The 17,028-nt window shown below is 38.4% G+C and overlaps 1 protein-coding gene across 3 annotated transcripts; it reads right to left on the reverse strand.

The window, feature by feature from the left end:
- Window positions 1–533: 533 nt before the first annotated feature.
- On the reverse strand, window positions 534–16,996 carry RNMT (RNA guanine-7 methyltransferase). 3 transcript variants are annotated; one of them, XM_085573713.1, is made up of 12 exons: window positions 16,970–16,996; window positions 16,373–16,469; window positions 15,235–15,495; window positions 12,931–13,063; window positions 11,333–11,455; window positions 9,841–9,956; window positions 8,744–8,925; window positions 7,991–8,155; window positions 6,745–6,862; window positions 4,965–5,066; window positions 3,509–3,542; window positions 534–2,334 (listed from the first exon to the last, which is right to left on the reverse strand). In XM_085573713.1, the coding sequence occupies exons 3-12, from the start codon at window positions 15,463–15,465 to the stop codon at window positions 2,297–2,299; spliced, it is 1,242 nt and encodes a 413-aa protein (XP_085429839.1). In that variant the 5' UTR covers window positions 15,466–15,495; window positions 16,373–16,469; window positions 16,970–16,996; the 3' UTR covers window positions 534–2,296. The 3 variants fall into 3 exon arrangements, with proteins under 3 accessions (XP_085429839.1, XP_077640611.1, XP_085429840.1); XM_077784485.2 differs by lacking the exon at window positions 16,373–16,469; XM_085573714.1 differs by lacking the exons at window positions 6,745–6,862; window positions 16,373–16,469.
- Between the last annotated feature and the right edge of the window lie 32 nt (window positions 16,997–17,028).

Below are 17,028 nucleotides of genomic sequence, written 5' to 3' on the forward strand. Positions count from 1 at the left end.
TTGGACGTACAGTGAGGGGAAATTGCAAACTGAGTAGCCAGTCCAGAGTGGTGATCAGTGAAAGGCTAGTTGAAGGCCACCAACAGTATATACCAGGAGTTGATACTGGATCTAAGTGCATGCAAAATCATGGAACAGCTCTCATGGAGTGGAACTGGAAAGGCTGGGAGATGGCTCAGGGCAGTAATCTTATCAATGCATTCAAATACCCAAAGGGAGCTTGTAAAGATGGGTCTAGAGACTTTTATGTGCCTTTTCTTGCCCAATGACAGGGAAAGAGGCAATGGGCACACACTGAAACACAGGAAATTCCCTCTGAACACCAGGAAACTTTAACTGTGAGAGTGACCAAGCACTGGCAAGGTTGCCCAATGAGGTTGTGGAGCCCCACCATTGGAACTGTTCAAAAGCTGTCTGAACAAGGTCCTGGACAACCAGCCAGCTTTGGGTGAACATGCTTGGCTGAACTCAACCATTTTGTGATTGTGTGATTGATATGTTAAAATTCACTTAAAAGAGGAAAGACACTTCACTGTACTTCCTCTGGTTTTATTATTGTTTCTTCCAAAAATAGCATAACAATGTATTTTCAAATGAAATTTGATACAAGAAATCCAACAAAACTAGCTTTGATGTAAACAAATTTCAAATAAACATTTCAGCAGTTCTAAAGCGTCATCATTTTTAGCTAGTTTCATGAGTACTAATTCTAGCAGACAAGAGCATCTTATTGTCTTAATTTCAGCAGCAGAACTGACAGATTCTACTGCTTCAGTAAAGATAACAAGTGTTCTTCTAGGCAACAAAAAAAATAGAGGAGTCACGGAGGAAAGAGTACAACCTAATTACAGGGGGAAATCAATACAACTTAAAACTCTTCTAATCTGAACATTTAAGTCTTAACAGAAATGTTCTCTTCTAGGTTTGCTATAACTTTTCAAAATACTCGCATACCATCTTCATTTCATCTCTATGTTAAATCTATTGGCTAACAGCAGCCATCAGCTACTGCTAGTCCAAAACCAGGTGAGAAGAAACATGAAGTATTCAGGCCTTCTAAGTAATGGGTGGCTACAAACACATGGATAGTCAAGCAAATACCGTACAGAAACCCCTAAGCCAGCTCTAAGACACTAACAAGCAGTTATGATGGTAGTTAGGCACAGTTCTGCCTACTAGTATAATTTGACTGCATTCCCAAACAAAATATGTGTCTTCAATTTGGGAATTGTTACCCATAGGTACTAGAGTGTGTATGCACATACTCACCCCTCCCTTCCAGAGGGAACTGCTGGTATCCTCAAATATTACACAGGCTCCACTTTTGGTTCATGATCCATGACATGACCATGTTTTTAATGCCTTAAGACTGCAATGAGGTCCCCACACCACCAACAGCTCATCCTCCTGCCATGCCCATTTGGAATTTTATGAAACAAGAAAGAAAGGCATCCTAAGATCTGTCTAGTAAGTTTCAAGAAACACTAAAACTATTGAAAAGTCAGGAGAGTCTTTAATACAATTAAAAATGTTCAGTACTCTAACTTAAGCAGTTGCTACCGATTACTGCATAGCCACATTTGAAAAACAAAGTCGATATTTAAAACGTTAAAAATTGAGTACTTTTAGAGCAGTTTTGTACAGAACAAATTAATTTAATCTTAAAAGCACCATGAAGTGACACTACATATCAGCAAGCAGGACAAAAAAGGACATAATGGGATTTTACCATGTAAAATACACCATGAATACCATTAAGGTAGATATACAATGCAGGCTTGAGCACAGCACAGAGGTTCTCAAACTGACTTGGGTATTTTTTGCTCTGCATGCAATGTAGACATACCCTCTATGCTGAATAAATCTCATTACTAATTAACTGAGCTCTGCAGAACAGTATTTAGGCCCTCATTCTGCATTATCAAAGTCAATGCTCTTCCATCAACTTCAGAAAGTGCAGGGTCAGGCTCGTAATCACAGACGTACTTCTACAAACAGAATGTTTCTAACGAAGTTATGTGAGTTCATACACAGGTTTTGAGAGCATGCAGATTGCTTACAAATGCTTAAAAAGACTGGTTCAGAATCTTTCTCATATATACACACACAAGTCCATCTGTCACAGACAGGCAATGTAACTCTGAATCACGAGCTTGCTCTAGTTTTTGGTAGTGTCCTGCACACGTCTGATAATTAAAAAATAAAAAATAAAAAAATAGTTGCCACAATGGATTTCTGATCATTCCAACTTGCACATGGATATGATCCCTTCTTGCTGCATCCAGTATGTGAAGTTTCACGGTTGCTTCTGAAATGCAAATACCAAGTAAATACCTAAAAAAGAAAATGGGAATATTTAAAGTTTCAGCTTTCTTTGTGACTCAACTAAGTTTTCAAAATGTAACCAGTAAGTAACTCTAGCATTCCACTCCAGCATAGTTTTACATGTTTTCAGAAATGTGAACCAAATTCATAAATTACTGTGCCATTCTACATATAACGAACATTCACGAGCACATAAAAAGTCATGCAATTTAAGTTTAAAGACTCCTCCATACTTGCAGTAATGGACAATCAGGGTTGAAATTATTAACTTCATTTTTAATTGGAAAGTGAATGAACTCATGATACATATTATCAATTTTCATGGACAAAGATGAAATAGCATTTTTTCAAATCCAGAAATTATTATTCTATTAATGGATACTCATACAATCCACACCGGTACCTTTGGAAAACTCTCAGTTGGCATATATTCAATGCCAGCTATGCAGATGTTCCTGTGCTCCATACCAGGCAGGTATGTTAAACCAGTTACTTGAGACCACATTTACAGATTTCCACTTGAATTCAACTTTGACGTTAATGAATGAAGGGCCATAGCTACTTGCAAATCTTTCAAGACAAGCTTATCAGACATTCCTCAGCAACAATGCAAAGTTCCATGTAAGGAACAAGATGTGCTTGTACTCTTATCAGAAGCTCAATACTCCACATGTTTCTGGAGAAACAGACTACTTAGTCTACTTAGCCTATTTTTTATTATCGAAGTCACTGAACTTTTAAAGGTATAAATCTTTTTTTTTAGATATGAAAAGGTATAAAATTATATAAAAATCCCCACTCAAATAGATAATAGAGATAATACTTCAAGATTGTTGGAAATTTATGTCTACCTTATAATTCATAGATTCAAAATTTAGATAATAATTTAAGAAAGCAGAGTGAAGATTTTTCTCACCTGTGAAGTAAGCAGCATTTTTTGCTTTTAAACTACTAAAACATTCAGTAAAATGGCCTGCAATCCTGGTTGGCTGCACTTACGCATTTCCCTCCCAATTTCTTAAGATGTGCACACTACATAATCTGTACACAACATTTTGAATTACACAAATAACAACATCTTATTATATTCAACATCTGGATTTTCTTACATGACTAACAGGCTATTTTACACACTTTTCAAAGCAGTCATTTAGTCAACACTGTCTTCAAAACCATTACTTACTTGTTGCTTCCCATTCAGATTTACTCAAGGTTCCCTAGAAGGGGACAAAAAAAAACAAAGTTTCAACAAAAAATAAGGAAACAATAAAACACTGCTCCATTTTTCACTGACCAATGTCTAACCACCCACACTGACTGCCTGTTTAGGGGCAAGAAAAGCATTACTGTAGACCACAGATACTTACAACTCCACTAACTATGATGGCTGGGAACTGGAAGATCCAGATGATGGAACACACCTAAATTAAACAGGTACAGGAGACTGGGCCAACAGTCTGTTGGTCTGGATGCCTCTGCAATGCAGAGCATGCCCGTGTCCACCACCAGTGTGACCTGACCTGGCTCCAGCTGCTCTTCAGACCGAGATGCCCAGTATTTGTGCAGAAGTCAGGAAAAGGCCTTACATCATGGTGCTGCCACCTTCCTCAGGGAACACTGCCTGCCTCCACCCAACAACACCCACAGCCCACAGAAACTCTTTGCAAGAGACTCTCACCCTCACTCACACAGTCTGGAAAAACAGCCTGCCTTCCAGCCTAGGAAATTCTCAGTTCAGCTGATCAGATGAATGCAGAGCAAGTTCAGAAGTAAAAAAGCTGCTGCCATTTACCCCACCACTTAAGAAAGATAAGGCAACAACAAGAAGCTGATTTTCTGCTCTGCCCACTCCACCCTTATCCAAGGAGTCCTCACTGGGCCATAATTTAGTCCTTATGCTACCCACTGACCAAACCTTCACCTTTTAAAACAGCCCTTGGCAACAGACGTCTTTGGTCTGACTTGGCTGTTCGCATGTTCTTAAGCCTAATTCTTAAAACAAGCATTTTTCTTTTTAAAAATTTTTGAATTTCAAATGTGAAGAGCAGGTTTCTTTTCTCTCTTGATTCAGGATTTTTATATATGCACTAAGAGGACTACATCTTCAAGAATTCAGAACATGAACAGTAGATGAATCAACAATTAAAAAAAACTCCAAACAACAAAACCAAGTGGAAAAACTTCAAGCTGACCATTCTCATGCTGTATTGATGAAATTTGAAATAATTATTTCAAACATATACAGTATTATGAAGAAAACTTTGAAGTCTCCTATCAGAGAATTGGAATTAATGCTTTAAATTAGTATTGTGAAGATCCAGACATATAAGAAAATGCCTCAAATTAAGAATCATTAGAAAGAACAGCTGTCAAGTAAGATAGAAAAAATATTCTCTCCCTTCTGTATTATTACAAATTTCCTAACTAATAAGCTACCAAATTAAGTGAATTTGATTCTTTGAGTATGGGATCTAAATTAGATGAACCCCCTCAGCCCTGCAGCTCTACAATTTTTCACATGCAAAGAAGCACTCATACCAACTTCACTGCAGCTGAAACGAAGACGCCACCACAGTTTGAAAGAACAGGACCTCAATTTTAAGACACCATTACCTCTAGTGAAGTAGAAAGGAACTTACCAATGGTAACTTTGCCTTGCCATCTTTGATAAACTCTTTTGCATGCTCATAATCATCAGGTTTATCAGAAACAAGCCTGGAATCACCATGTGTAGAATATGGCTGGAGAACACAGAATAAATACATTAATCACATCAAGTAAAGGGCTTGTCACAACACAGTCCACAACAGAAGTCAGTAAGTCTTAAAAATATTTTAAATATACATCTCTCCTTTATAGCATCCTCAGGAATAGGTCTGATGTTCCCTACTTACCAGAAAATCTGACAGCCAAGAATTATAAGTTAAATTTTATCCTTCCATCTCTAAAGCAGGGGAAACAGAATAACTATAAACACTCTTCTTCATGTACAGCTCATTATGAACATTACCTAGATATACCTTCTTTTAGAAAAGCAACTATACCAGCATCTCTTCAGCAGAAGGGCAACTACAATTTCAAGCAGAACAATTAAAATGCTTCAATAACACACAAGCTGTACCAGAAATATACAACAGGTTCTTCAAAATTAAGATACGCTCATTAAGGATCTCAGTTACTACTGATCTGTGTAAATAAATCTAATTGTAAAAATGAAGTCCTCAGTTGTAAGTGGCCACTACTTTAAGACAACTCTCACTTTCCTAAGAAGGAAGATGGTAAGTCAAAGGCTGTGTCCCTGTGCTACTGCCAGTGTGAGCCCATACACAGAACCATCACTTTTGGAGTCAACAAATGCAGTCAAGTTGCAGTCTGTGATTTAGCTGAGCAAGTCACGAAAAAAACTGAGAGTTGATTTGAAAGTTTTCTGCAGAAGAATTCTACTGTTTGAGGGAGGAAGGAAGCACAGATAACTGCAAGTAAAATCAAAGCCTCAGAAGTGGCCTGGAAAAGCTTCTCTGAAGCTGTTAAATTACCCAGGGTAAGAGTCTGAGGATAAAAAAAAAAATGCAAAAACACTGGGCAAAAACATATGCTCAGTTACAGTTAAGAACTATATTCTTCTATGAACACAGACTGTCCTTTTATTCCTACAAAGATTCCTTTCTCTCTTTTCAGTCAATATTCCTTGCACAAAGATGCAGGTTTCAGTCTCTCTGCTGAGGAAGAAATGGATTACAGTCACCCCTGTCTGATACTTGGCATGATTCTTGGGCTTCTGTTTCCTACTTCACATGAACAGAAACTTGCCTCAATATTGAAATATTATCTTCAAAACTTGAATCATCTATTGGGTGGGACCTGTGCTGGACCAAGAGAAGAGTGTGAGGAAGGAGAGGCAGAAACAAAGTGTTATGAACAGACCACAATCCCCCTTCCCACACAGAGGAAGGGAGAGAATGTAGAAAGGTCAGGAATGCACAAATGAAGATGAGCCTGGGAACAAACAGTGGGTGGGACAAAGGTGGTTTCAGGTTTTCATGTTTCTCACCTTTCTACTATTTTTTTTCTTTTTTTGTAAGTAATTAAATTAACCTTTTCCAATTTCAGTCTGTTTTGTCTGTGACAGTAATTGCTAAGCAATCTCCTTGAATTTATCTTGACCCACAAGTTTTTTTTTTCTATTTTATCCCCCCATCCTGTTGGAAAAATGGAACAAGAGTGCAGGTCAGTTGGGTGTCTGGCAGCCAATCAAGATCAACAACCAGAGTCACACTTTCAGCCCCAGGAATTAAATACTGTCTATTGGTGGTCCTTAATTAATTGCAAAATGTTCACAAAGGAAATTTCAATTATTGTGTGAAAATTAACAGGATGAAAAAATGCTATTAACATCAAACAAATCAACTCCAAATTTACCTCCAAGGCCTGCATTCTCCTTAACAGCATTTTATGCTCCTCGTTCTTGATTTTTTCTTCATAGAATTCCCTAAATGTCATTTTGTAGACTAATTTCATACCATGCTTCTTTGCCATTCTGTCAAAATAACAAGCTTAATTAGGGAAGCCACAAAATTATTGTAGCATTATTTTCAAAGGAACACTTTTAAGCCACAGTGACATCTTGTGGTATTCACTAGAATAACACTTCTTTACAACTTTTTTTCTTAGTAAAGACATTTAGATGAAAAAAGCTGCAGTTCCACCACAAACTGCACAGTTTTGTTTTTTAATTAGGACAACAAAAATCTACACAGAAGTAATTTGCAAACACTTTAATAGAAAATGTCCCTTCTCCTGAAACACAGAAGTTTCATGTGGACTTCCAGAAAGACTACACTTTTCCCTGCAGTATCTATCATGTCAGATATTATGAATATATTTAGAGAACTTCTTTCTGTTGTATTTAGTGGCTTACATCTCAATTATATGTAGACACCATGGACATGCAACACTGAAGTTACAGCTGTCAGTGACAGATGCTGTTATTTTTCACAGACAACTACAAATGAAGCTCTTGAACAGGCATGAAGGGAAAGCTTGATACTGTTTAGCCATATTGAGCTTGAATGGCAGGAAAAAACGGAGTATGGAAAGATTTGTCTGTACCTCAGGATACAGCTGAGAAAACCAAATCCAAGGTTACACAGAGGTAACAGCAAAATATATGATTACAGATGAAGATCATTTAGAGGCAGAAAAAAAATCATAGCAGAAATCCTAAGAACATCTAAGAAAAGGTGGAGAAGACAAGAAAGAGGCACCATGATGAAGAAAATGCACAAGAAAGCTTTCTGAAAGACTAAAAAAGGGGTAGAAAGAAACACCTCAAAAAGTTACAATTAAAGAAGAAAAAGCTGACAGTTTTAAAGGTTTGGTGACAGATCCAATGTATCAGATCAGATGGTCCCTCATGAGACACAGTTTAAATACACAGCTTCTGACCAGAGTACCTTCAACAGCTGGATGGACAGATTACAGTTGTGGATGGAAATGCAAGAAACCTCTGTATTTGAAGCAACAACAAAAAATTAAGAACTGAAAAATATAGTAAGAAAGCCAAAACATAATTTTCTGCAAGCATTATGCAATGACACATAAACTAAACAAACATTTATGACATTCCACAGATTTTATTGCATAACAAATTTAAAACTCAACTTACTCTTCCAGTAAGGGAAAGTAAACCAAAAACTCAGGGACATCAACCACTTCTTCCAAGTGAAAATCATACTTGCAGCCAAATAATGGATAGTCTCCCTTCTTTTCAAATTTTACATTGTACACATCATTCCCAAATGAATTTGTTTCTGAAGCTTCAAGTCTCTTTCTATAGAATGAGAGGTAAACAAACGTTTATTGACCAGTATTGAACAGGCAGAGAAAACTACACATAACAAGCCTGAGAGTGTTTCTCCCAATAATACTCAGGGATCTCTCTAGTTTCCCCCTTCCCTTTATCATAAGGCAGTGAAACAATGAAATGAAGCAGCATACTGGGTTTTAACAGGTTATCATTCCCATATAACATACCAAGGACAAAATGGACCTAGAAGATGAACCTTTAGCCTGGACACACAGACAATCTACCTGGAAAATACAGGCTTCTAGAAATAACTACAAAACCTTGACAGTTTTTCCCCAGGCCATGGAAATTTTGACGCTATCAAAGTAATGACAGAGGGATGAAGTGTATGAAGACCTGTACTCTCTAACAGAAGAGCCCACTTTCAAGGGTAAGTATTGCTTTACCTGTTTGAATCAGGTTAATGAGTGATATTTGGTTTTATTAGAATCCAAAATTGTTGCAAAAAATTGCTTTTGTTTGCACAAACATATTGGAGCATTGCAAAAATATCTATCACTTAACAATGCTTCACAGAGTTTTGGAAGATTAACAGGATATAAGAATACTTACACAAGTTCAAAGCTGTTTGGAGTTGTGCCAATGAAATAACCTCCAGGAGAGAGGTTCCCACAAGCATTTTTAAGCATCATGTCAGCCTGCTCATACGTCTCAAATGAATAGTGGTAAACAAATTGACAACTGCAAATGTCAAAGCGCATATCTGGATCATTGTACTTGGAAGACAAGAGATCCTGCAACAGATAAAAAAGAAAAAAAACCTACAGAAAGAAGCATGATTCACTTAAATTTTCTAACAAATATACTACATTCATGATAGAGACCCAAAGTCAGGGAAATTAACTTCTGTGTACAAGGACAGACAGAACAAAGCATGCAACAGAAAATATATATTAATCTAAGACTGAGCTGTAATAGCAACATGAAAATATCTCCCTCTCCACCAAGTTGGGAGAGATGACATGAACCTGCAACAGACTATTTCTCAGAAGGAAAGGCAACCAAGAATTCAAGCAAACCCTTCATGCAAGGCTGAGAACAGGTTCAGCTTTTCCACAGGTATGCTGAAACCAGGTAGGTTCTGTCTCAGCCTCCATCAGCAGGGCAATCTCAGCCTGCACTTCTAGGAAGCAAAAGCAGTTCTGTTTACAAGACTGTCTCCTAAGCCTCAGCAATGCATTTACTACTGCCTCCAGACAGCCTAAGAAACTTGCTCTACCAGAGAAGTTTTAAAAGTACCTATTATAGTAACCAAAATGCCACTAGAAAGAAAAAATTCTAAGTGTGCAAGTTAAATCAGAAAAGGTCCTTTATATATTCAAGCATTCACCAAAATAGTTTACAACATCCCATACTGTTTCACAGAACTCCAAAGCTAAACAGTCATTCTGTTCCCCTTGTTGAGTAAAAGATAGTGAAAGCACCAGATATACTATCAGGAAAAGACATTCAAGCTTCAGGAATGTTACACTATACAACAGCAGCAAAACGCACCAAAGTACATCTTAAGCAACTTTCTGGCAACCCCTATGGATGATTCTCCTGGCAGTACAATAATCCAACCTTAAAAATATATATACCCAAATTGTTACAGCACAACTATAGAAAACATTAGATCTCCAAAATATTACAAAGCACAGGAACTGTACCTTGGTACTATCTGCTTGTATGAATTCCGCATCAAAAATATGTTCATTATACCGACATCGGGACTTCATTTCTTCATAGCGGTGCTTGCACTGCTGCACAGAAATGTCAGCAATGTCTATATATGGAAAGATAACAAATATAACAAATGAAATTTTTAAGTGTGTACATGTGGGTGCTGAAAGTCTGGTCAGAGAAAGAGTCAGATAAACTTTCCCAGGCCTTGCTCTGGGAAGTTTTGAGAAAGCTCAGAGAAAGAACTAAAGCAATCCTTAATCTTTGCTGCTGGTGTTTTGAATGTGTTGTTTACTTGTATGATGTTTAAAGAAGGGTGTTGTTCCTAATTAGCCAATGGTGTGAGGGGTGTTGATAAAGGACCAATCAGGTCCAGTTTCATCGTAACTGTCTATAAAATAATGTGTGGTGTCTAATAAATTTGCATTTTGCCTTCTGAGAACCTAGGAGTTTATGTCACTTCATTCATCTGTCCTCAATACAAGAGTGACAAATACATTGCTCCAGACAAGAAAACTGGAATGATTACTGGAACACAGAAGGCACAATATGGCAGGATAAAAAATGATCTTCAGTTTCTTTAAAACAGCTCAAGTTCCCTGGTATTCTTAATATTCTTAAAAATATAAAAGATGTTGAAATGCATTTTTGATATGTCACATTATGGGAACTTTTTTAAATTCTAAAACTGCTTCTTTCTCGGTCATTGAGTTTCTGACAATATGCAATAAGTTTGCCTAAGAACTTTGTAAGAAAATTGATTAAGTGTATTTGAATACTGCCCACTGAATAATGCATGAAAGACTTTTAAAATGTGAAGTACCCAAAATAATTCCCATTGAAAGAGTTTTAGGGAATTTTAGTACCTAATTAAATTCGGAGTTACTTTCTCTGATTATCCTTGGGATACTTTTTGAGAAAAGGGAAGATGGTATCATTCTCCCAACATCTACGCCAATTATTCAAACCAGATTTTTTTTTTAATCAGCTTTCAGCTCTTCCCCTTTTCTGAGTCTGAAAAACTTTAGTTGATTTTAACACCCAAGACCATTTTTTCTCACAACATTGTGGGGATTATTTGGTTTTTTAAATGCAACTCTCCTGTATGTGTTTCAGAACAATTAAAAATACTACAAGAGACTAGATGTGGGAGAAAAGACATAAAATTTAAAAAGTCAGTCTATTCCCCAGGACCACATTTTGCCTAAGGCAACCTGTGGCAATGGTATTTTTCTTTAGTGATACCAGTTTTTATTTAGGAGTTGAACTGAAAGCTAAATATTGATGGTTCTTATATTTCTGATGGCAATCACGTAATATCTTCAGATTAAATGACAAAACACAACTTTTTGCACAAAAGGTGTACATTACATTCATCGATTGACTAGAAAAAAATAAATATAATAAAATACTGGAGGTGTGCTCAGTTTCCCATAAAACTTGATGTACTTTCCCTAGAAAATTATTGTGTCTTCTTACCAGTACAGACGAGTTTTTTAATTCTGCCTTTTTTCCATTTCAGCAAGTCTCCACCTTTCCCACATCCTAGATCCAAAACAGTTATGTCACTCTTCTTCTGTCGTACGTGGTCTATAAATTCACCTAGAGAAATAAAAATCAGAAGCATATAAACACATCTCTGCACCTAATCTCTGCAATTGTATTGCACCTAAAAGCCCAAAGAACCAAAAGGAGTTGAGAATTTTAAAGCACCTTAGACCTTACTTTGCCTATAAGTGTTCTTAATATTACAAACTTAAATCTCTTTTCTTTCTAGAAGGATGAAAGGAACCACAAACTTTTAAAACTGCAGAGAAGATTAATATTTTCTGTGCTTAATGGGCTCTGCATGTAACTTGACTGAGGTTCTTAACTGCTTCCCTGGCTAAGGCAAAACTGGACATGGCTAAACAACCACCCTGGACATGGAAACAGGGTTCCCTTTCATTAGCATTATAATGAATGCAGATGTTATTTGAAAGTAGGGGAAAGCCTTTTGCAAAAAGAAAAAGCCAATTAAATGCATCAGCCACATCTCCTCGCAGTCACCTTACAAAAACGCATAATGTTTTTCACTCACTCTCCCAGCCCTTGCAATAACAGTAGCTACTCCTTTGCTGTCTTTCTATCCTACATATACCAGTCACATTTTTTCCTCTCCCTCCAGGCTGCATAGATTCTCTCTGCTCTGACTGATGTTGGCATATTATGTAAAACATATCCGCATGCTAGCAACTTTTCTTCACAGTAGGAAATATGAAATATGTTTTGATACAACTGCTATAAAGCCACACTGCTGAAATTCTTTATGACAGGAAGGCTTCAACACAGGCTTCAGGAACAGCTTTATAGAAATCTAAATATTGCTTCTAACTGCTCTGATATAACACAACAAAAAGCAGCATGCTGAGACAAATGGTGCCAACATCTTCTGGCACAGATCCCTCTTCATGAACCTGTGGTGCTGTGCTGATGATTCTTTTCTTTGTTGGCAGATATTTGATGGCTTTGTTTCCTCAATTTGGAATTAATTTGTGGAACAGCAGACTTTACCTTTAAATAAAAGTCTGCTGATTCTTAAAGAACTACATCCTTTAGCTTTTCATCTTTTCAACCACTGACTATGGGTAACACAGAAAATATTTGTGTTCAATTTTCCTGCAGAACTGCTTAACCAGGATCTGAACAGAGAGTGCTGTGGGAAAATGTCTAAGAAATTATTTGACATAGCTTGAGCTGCTCTTGTTTGAATCTAAGAACGCTTAAATTCTTTATGATTTAAAGCTGTACTTTTCTCTTTAAAAATGCCATGGAGAAGAACAGTTTCCAGTATGAACTTTTTTCATCAGTTGACCTTTAAAACTTAAGCATATGCTTGGCACTCTAACGACACAAAACACTATCACAAATATTCAAATTAAATATAAATACAGACATTTTACTGCAGCTGAAAAACTTACAATGTATTCTGAGACAAAGTGTCATACTCAACACCAGAAAACAGAAAAAAGTTACATTTTGATACAAAAATTAGTTACATTCTAATAATGTCTACGAAATCTGTTAAAGAAACTTACCAATCAGGACACTCTTTGTCCAATTATTAAAGTTTCGGAGGTAGAATATGCGAGACTGGCTACGTTTTTCCAAACCAACTTCTTGAAGTTCATTATAATGTGCAGCCACAGCTTGCCCATGGCCAATCACGTGCTGCAGAAAGGAAATCACACCACAGAAGGAATACATTCCAGCAGTGAATTATTTTTATTAGTCATTTAATCAAAAGACATACGTGTTCACTTCAAGGATTTAAGAAAGCAAACAAGCAATACTATGAAGAGCACCATCATTATAAAGAGATTTCCCGTATCTGTCCTGGTACTGATGTCAGTACTTCAATCATCACAGCAACACTCACAAACTTAATCCCCTCTTCAGTTCATTCAAGCGATGACAGCATCTTTCCTTCACAGAAATACTCAACCTTCAGTTCTCTAATACTCTCAACCATGCTCAAAGAACACATTTCATTCTTCTTAAGTCTGGGACAGAAGAAGAGGATGTTCCTTCTCAAGGAACTTTGAGCCTCTTCAAAGTGCCTGTTTCAGAAATTTAGTGTTTTCATCTGACAGAAGTGTATAAACTGCCAATTTAACCAAAATGCCAATTGGCTGATGTCACATCAAGGTCCAAGTAGATGACCCCACAGCCAGAGATTTAAACAGACCATGATAAAAGAATGAGAGGAATAATTTGACAACATATTCCATAAAATGCCTAAGAGTTAGCTGCAGAAATGTCTCTGATTTAGCCTTAACTCAAAATACTCCAAGAGATTTCTGTCCAGCCCTAGCTTTAAGTACTACAAGACACTTCTCTTGCCTGTTATGCTGACAAGCAGTCTACATACAGATATTATGCTCCTAACACTTCTTCACCTTGAAAATAATATTCAACTATATACATGAAGTGAAAATAAATTATAAATAAAATCCAAAGCAACAGAACAGATACAACCAGCATCGACTCTATGAGGTACAAAAGCATTTGAAATAGCAGTACAAACCAGAATGAAGCCACTATAAGCATTCTTAACAGTTCACTACAGAAGTCAATAGCCCTGCATCTTGCTATTCAAATAGCAGTTCCTCAAGGGAAAAGAAGGTTTGGCTGATATATATGAATTGTTCAGTGTTTCATGTACTTTTGGTAACATTCAGAATGAACACAGCCTTCCTTGTCTAAAATTTCTATGACCTCATAATCTGTTTCTACCACACTGGCCTGACCGATACTAACAAGTATTTTGATGACTTCTATGCTTTTTCAGGGTAAGCACAGATGGCTCCCTGAATGGCCACTGAAGGTGACAGAATCTAGAACAGCTGACACAGACAAGTGTGGGGGACATACTCATACAAACCATTAACACATCTCAGCTGCAAACAGCCATCAGCAACAACTATGGTGGCAACTACGTTCAGTCACCTCTCTCCACCCTTAGGCTACACAAACCCAAGGTAGTTTTTGCTCATCTAACCCTTATCCCCCCTTATTAAAAGGATGAAAGGGTTAATAATATTTCTACCACAACAAAGGACACTCTTTATTTTGCCAGACTGCTAAGCCATATATTAACATCCTGGGAAAATTCTGGGCAGATAAACAAAACATTAGGTCAGACATTTTCAAATTATATTTAAATATCCCAAAAGGATCACCCAGACTGGATATTAAAGCATCAGCTTCTACAAGCTCATCCATAATAAAGGACAGCATCATGTAAAACATTACCCTTTTCACCTTCCCAGGTGGGCATATAAAAGGACATACATTTTCTGCTGGTTTTGTAGTCTTAAAACACAAAGAAGCAACCGTAAGTCTTTCTCTGCTTCACTTTGCCAACAAATCATACTGAAATTATATCACAGAGGATGCAGTCTGTTGAGTTTTGCAAATTATACAGTACCTTACCAAGGAAATAAAAGGACAAAATTACCTTATGGAAGAACTTCCCAAGCACAGGTAACTATACTAACACACAGATAAACAACATATATAAGAACTGAGTTCAAGATATAGAACTTGGACTAATGCCAGGAAACCCTACACTACACTAACAGATTGCTACCACATGGAGGATGGAACAGTCTTAGAATTAGATTAAGTATGTGCTGAGATTATAATTGCAATTCCCAGCCCTCTTTCTCCTCTGTGAAGCCCAACATCACTTTGTGCACCTGTTATTTCCCCAGGAAATATTTCCATAGTTGGTATTTTGTGCTGGCTCACATGCATCTAGCATAAATATTTTCAATCTTTTCTTGAGCTAAGGCTTTGAAACAAGGATTTGAAAACAGCTGAAAATAAATGATACTCACTACTTTCTTAGGAGGTTCATCTTCAGAATCTAAATTCTTCCTCTTTGCTCTGCCATCCTGATTACAACTATCAACTTCTTTGTCATTTTCAGTGGACTGCTCTGTACCTGAAGCAGAACTATTGCCTTCACATCTGACACCTGAAGCTGACTCTAAAGCATGAGGTGTTTTCTCCACTTCTTCCAAACTCTTTTCCACCTGCTGTTCTTCTGTCTTGGTTACTTCAGCCATTTTGACTGGTCCACTGATCAGAATGGAAATCTAGAGGGAAAAGAAACAAACCACCAAGAATTTTCAGCGCCGAAAATTTCACTTACTCGTGGTTACGATCGTAACTCATAACTTTCAAACATAATGTTGGTATTTCACCCTAGGCAACATATAGAATTCAAATTTGATCAGTTGTTTATAATAAAGATGCTGAATAAAATATGTCAAACTTAAAAGTACTCATTAAATAAGTTCAAATTAAGATAAATTGTTACTTTTCATTTTAGAGTCATTCTGACATATCTTTATTGACTCAGCTGCCAAATGTTATTGGTTTTTTCCTTTCCTTCCCATAGAAGGTAACCTACAAATCAGTTTATGTTTAGAAACACAGACAGATTCTCTCAAATTAGTAGATTTGTTATTTAAACTGATATGTTTTGAAATGAAGGTTTTCAAATAAAAGATCAAGATGGGTTTTTATGAGCAAATCTTCTTATCAATTGTGGATTTTCCAGTTTGCCAAGAATATCCACTATGCTCTGAATTTAACTAATACATGGAATATTCAAGTTGCACCTGTATTTCCACATTTCCACCTCACAAATTTCTACAGAGGCTGCAGGACTGCAAACAAGTGCTACAAAGCTCATTTAGTCTCCAGCACATCCCAGCCTTCTTTACGCCAGCACTGGGAAGCAGAGCACCTACTTTTAACAAGGCATGGGACAGAGCGATTCAGCACCTCCTTTTGTGAAACAGTAGCCTAAATCCGCAAAAAAATATTAAAAACCAAAAATCACATTTAAATCCACCGTATCCAGGCTCACCTCCTAATGAGGGCCAGAACACAATCACTGAGTGGGCCACAACACAGAGGCGCCACAGCAGCTTTCCTCAAAACAAATGGCCTCAAAGTACGACTTACAACAGTAATTCTTTCACAGCACCACAGCACTTGGTTTGCAAAGCACCAGCAGAGCCTTCATTATCCTCACCCAGCTATTCCGAGATGTTTTGAAGGCCTAAATTGTGAAACGATCCGACTTTCACAACTATCGATGGCAACCACAGGAAGCAGCAGCTCCTTCAGCCGGAGAGCTCAAAACGCCTGGAGTGATGTGGGAATGGCCCCGCCGAGCTCGGGACGCTCCCGCTCCCTCCTCTCTTCCTTCCCTCCTCCCCTTCCCCCATGACGCGGCTGGGAGGCCTCAGGGCCTCCGCTCCCGTTAACCGGGCGGCGACGCCCGTCGCTTCTCTGCGGCCCGCCCGGCTCCGCCGTCCGGCGCGGCCGAGGGGCCCGGGCCCGCCCGCCGCCGGAGCGCCCGCGGGCTGGGACGGCGGCCCGGCGCCCGCCCGGCCCGGCCCGGCCCGGCACCCGCCCGGCCCGGCACCCGCCCGGCCCGGCCCGGCACCCGCCTGGCCCGGCACCCGCCCGGCCCGGCACCCGCCCGACCCGGCCCGGCACTCGCCCGGCCCGGCACCCGCCCGGCCCGGCCCGGCACCCGCCCGGCCCGGCACTCACCCGGTCAGCGCTCCGCCATCCCTGTTTGCGGAAGTGACGAACCCCAGGGCGGGCGTCAC

Source organism: Lonchura striata, chromosome 2 (assembly GCF_050655825.1).
Source record: "Lonchura striata isolate lonStrDom1 chromosome 2, ASM5065582v1, whole genome shotgun sequence".
NCBI classification, from domain to species: Eukaryota; Metazoa; Chordata; class Aves; order Passeriformes; family Estrildidae; genus Lonchura; species Lonchura striata.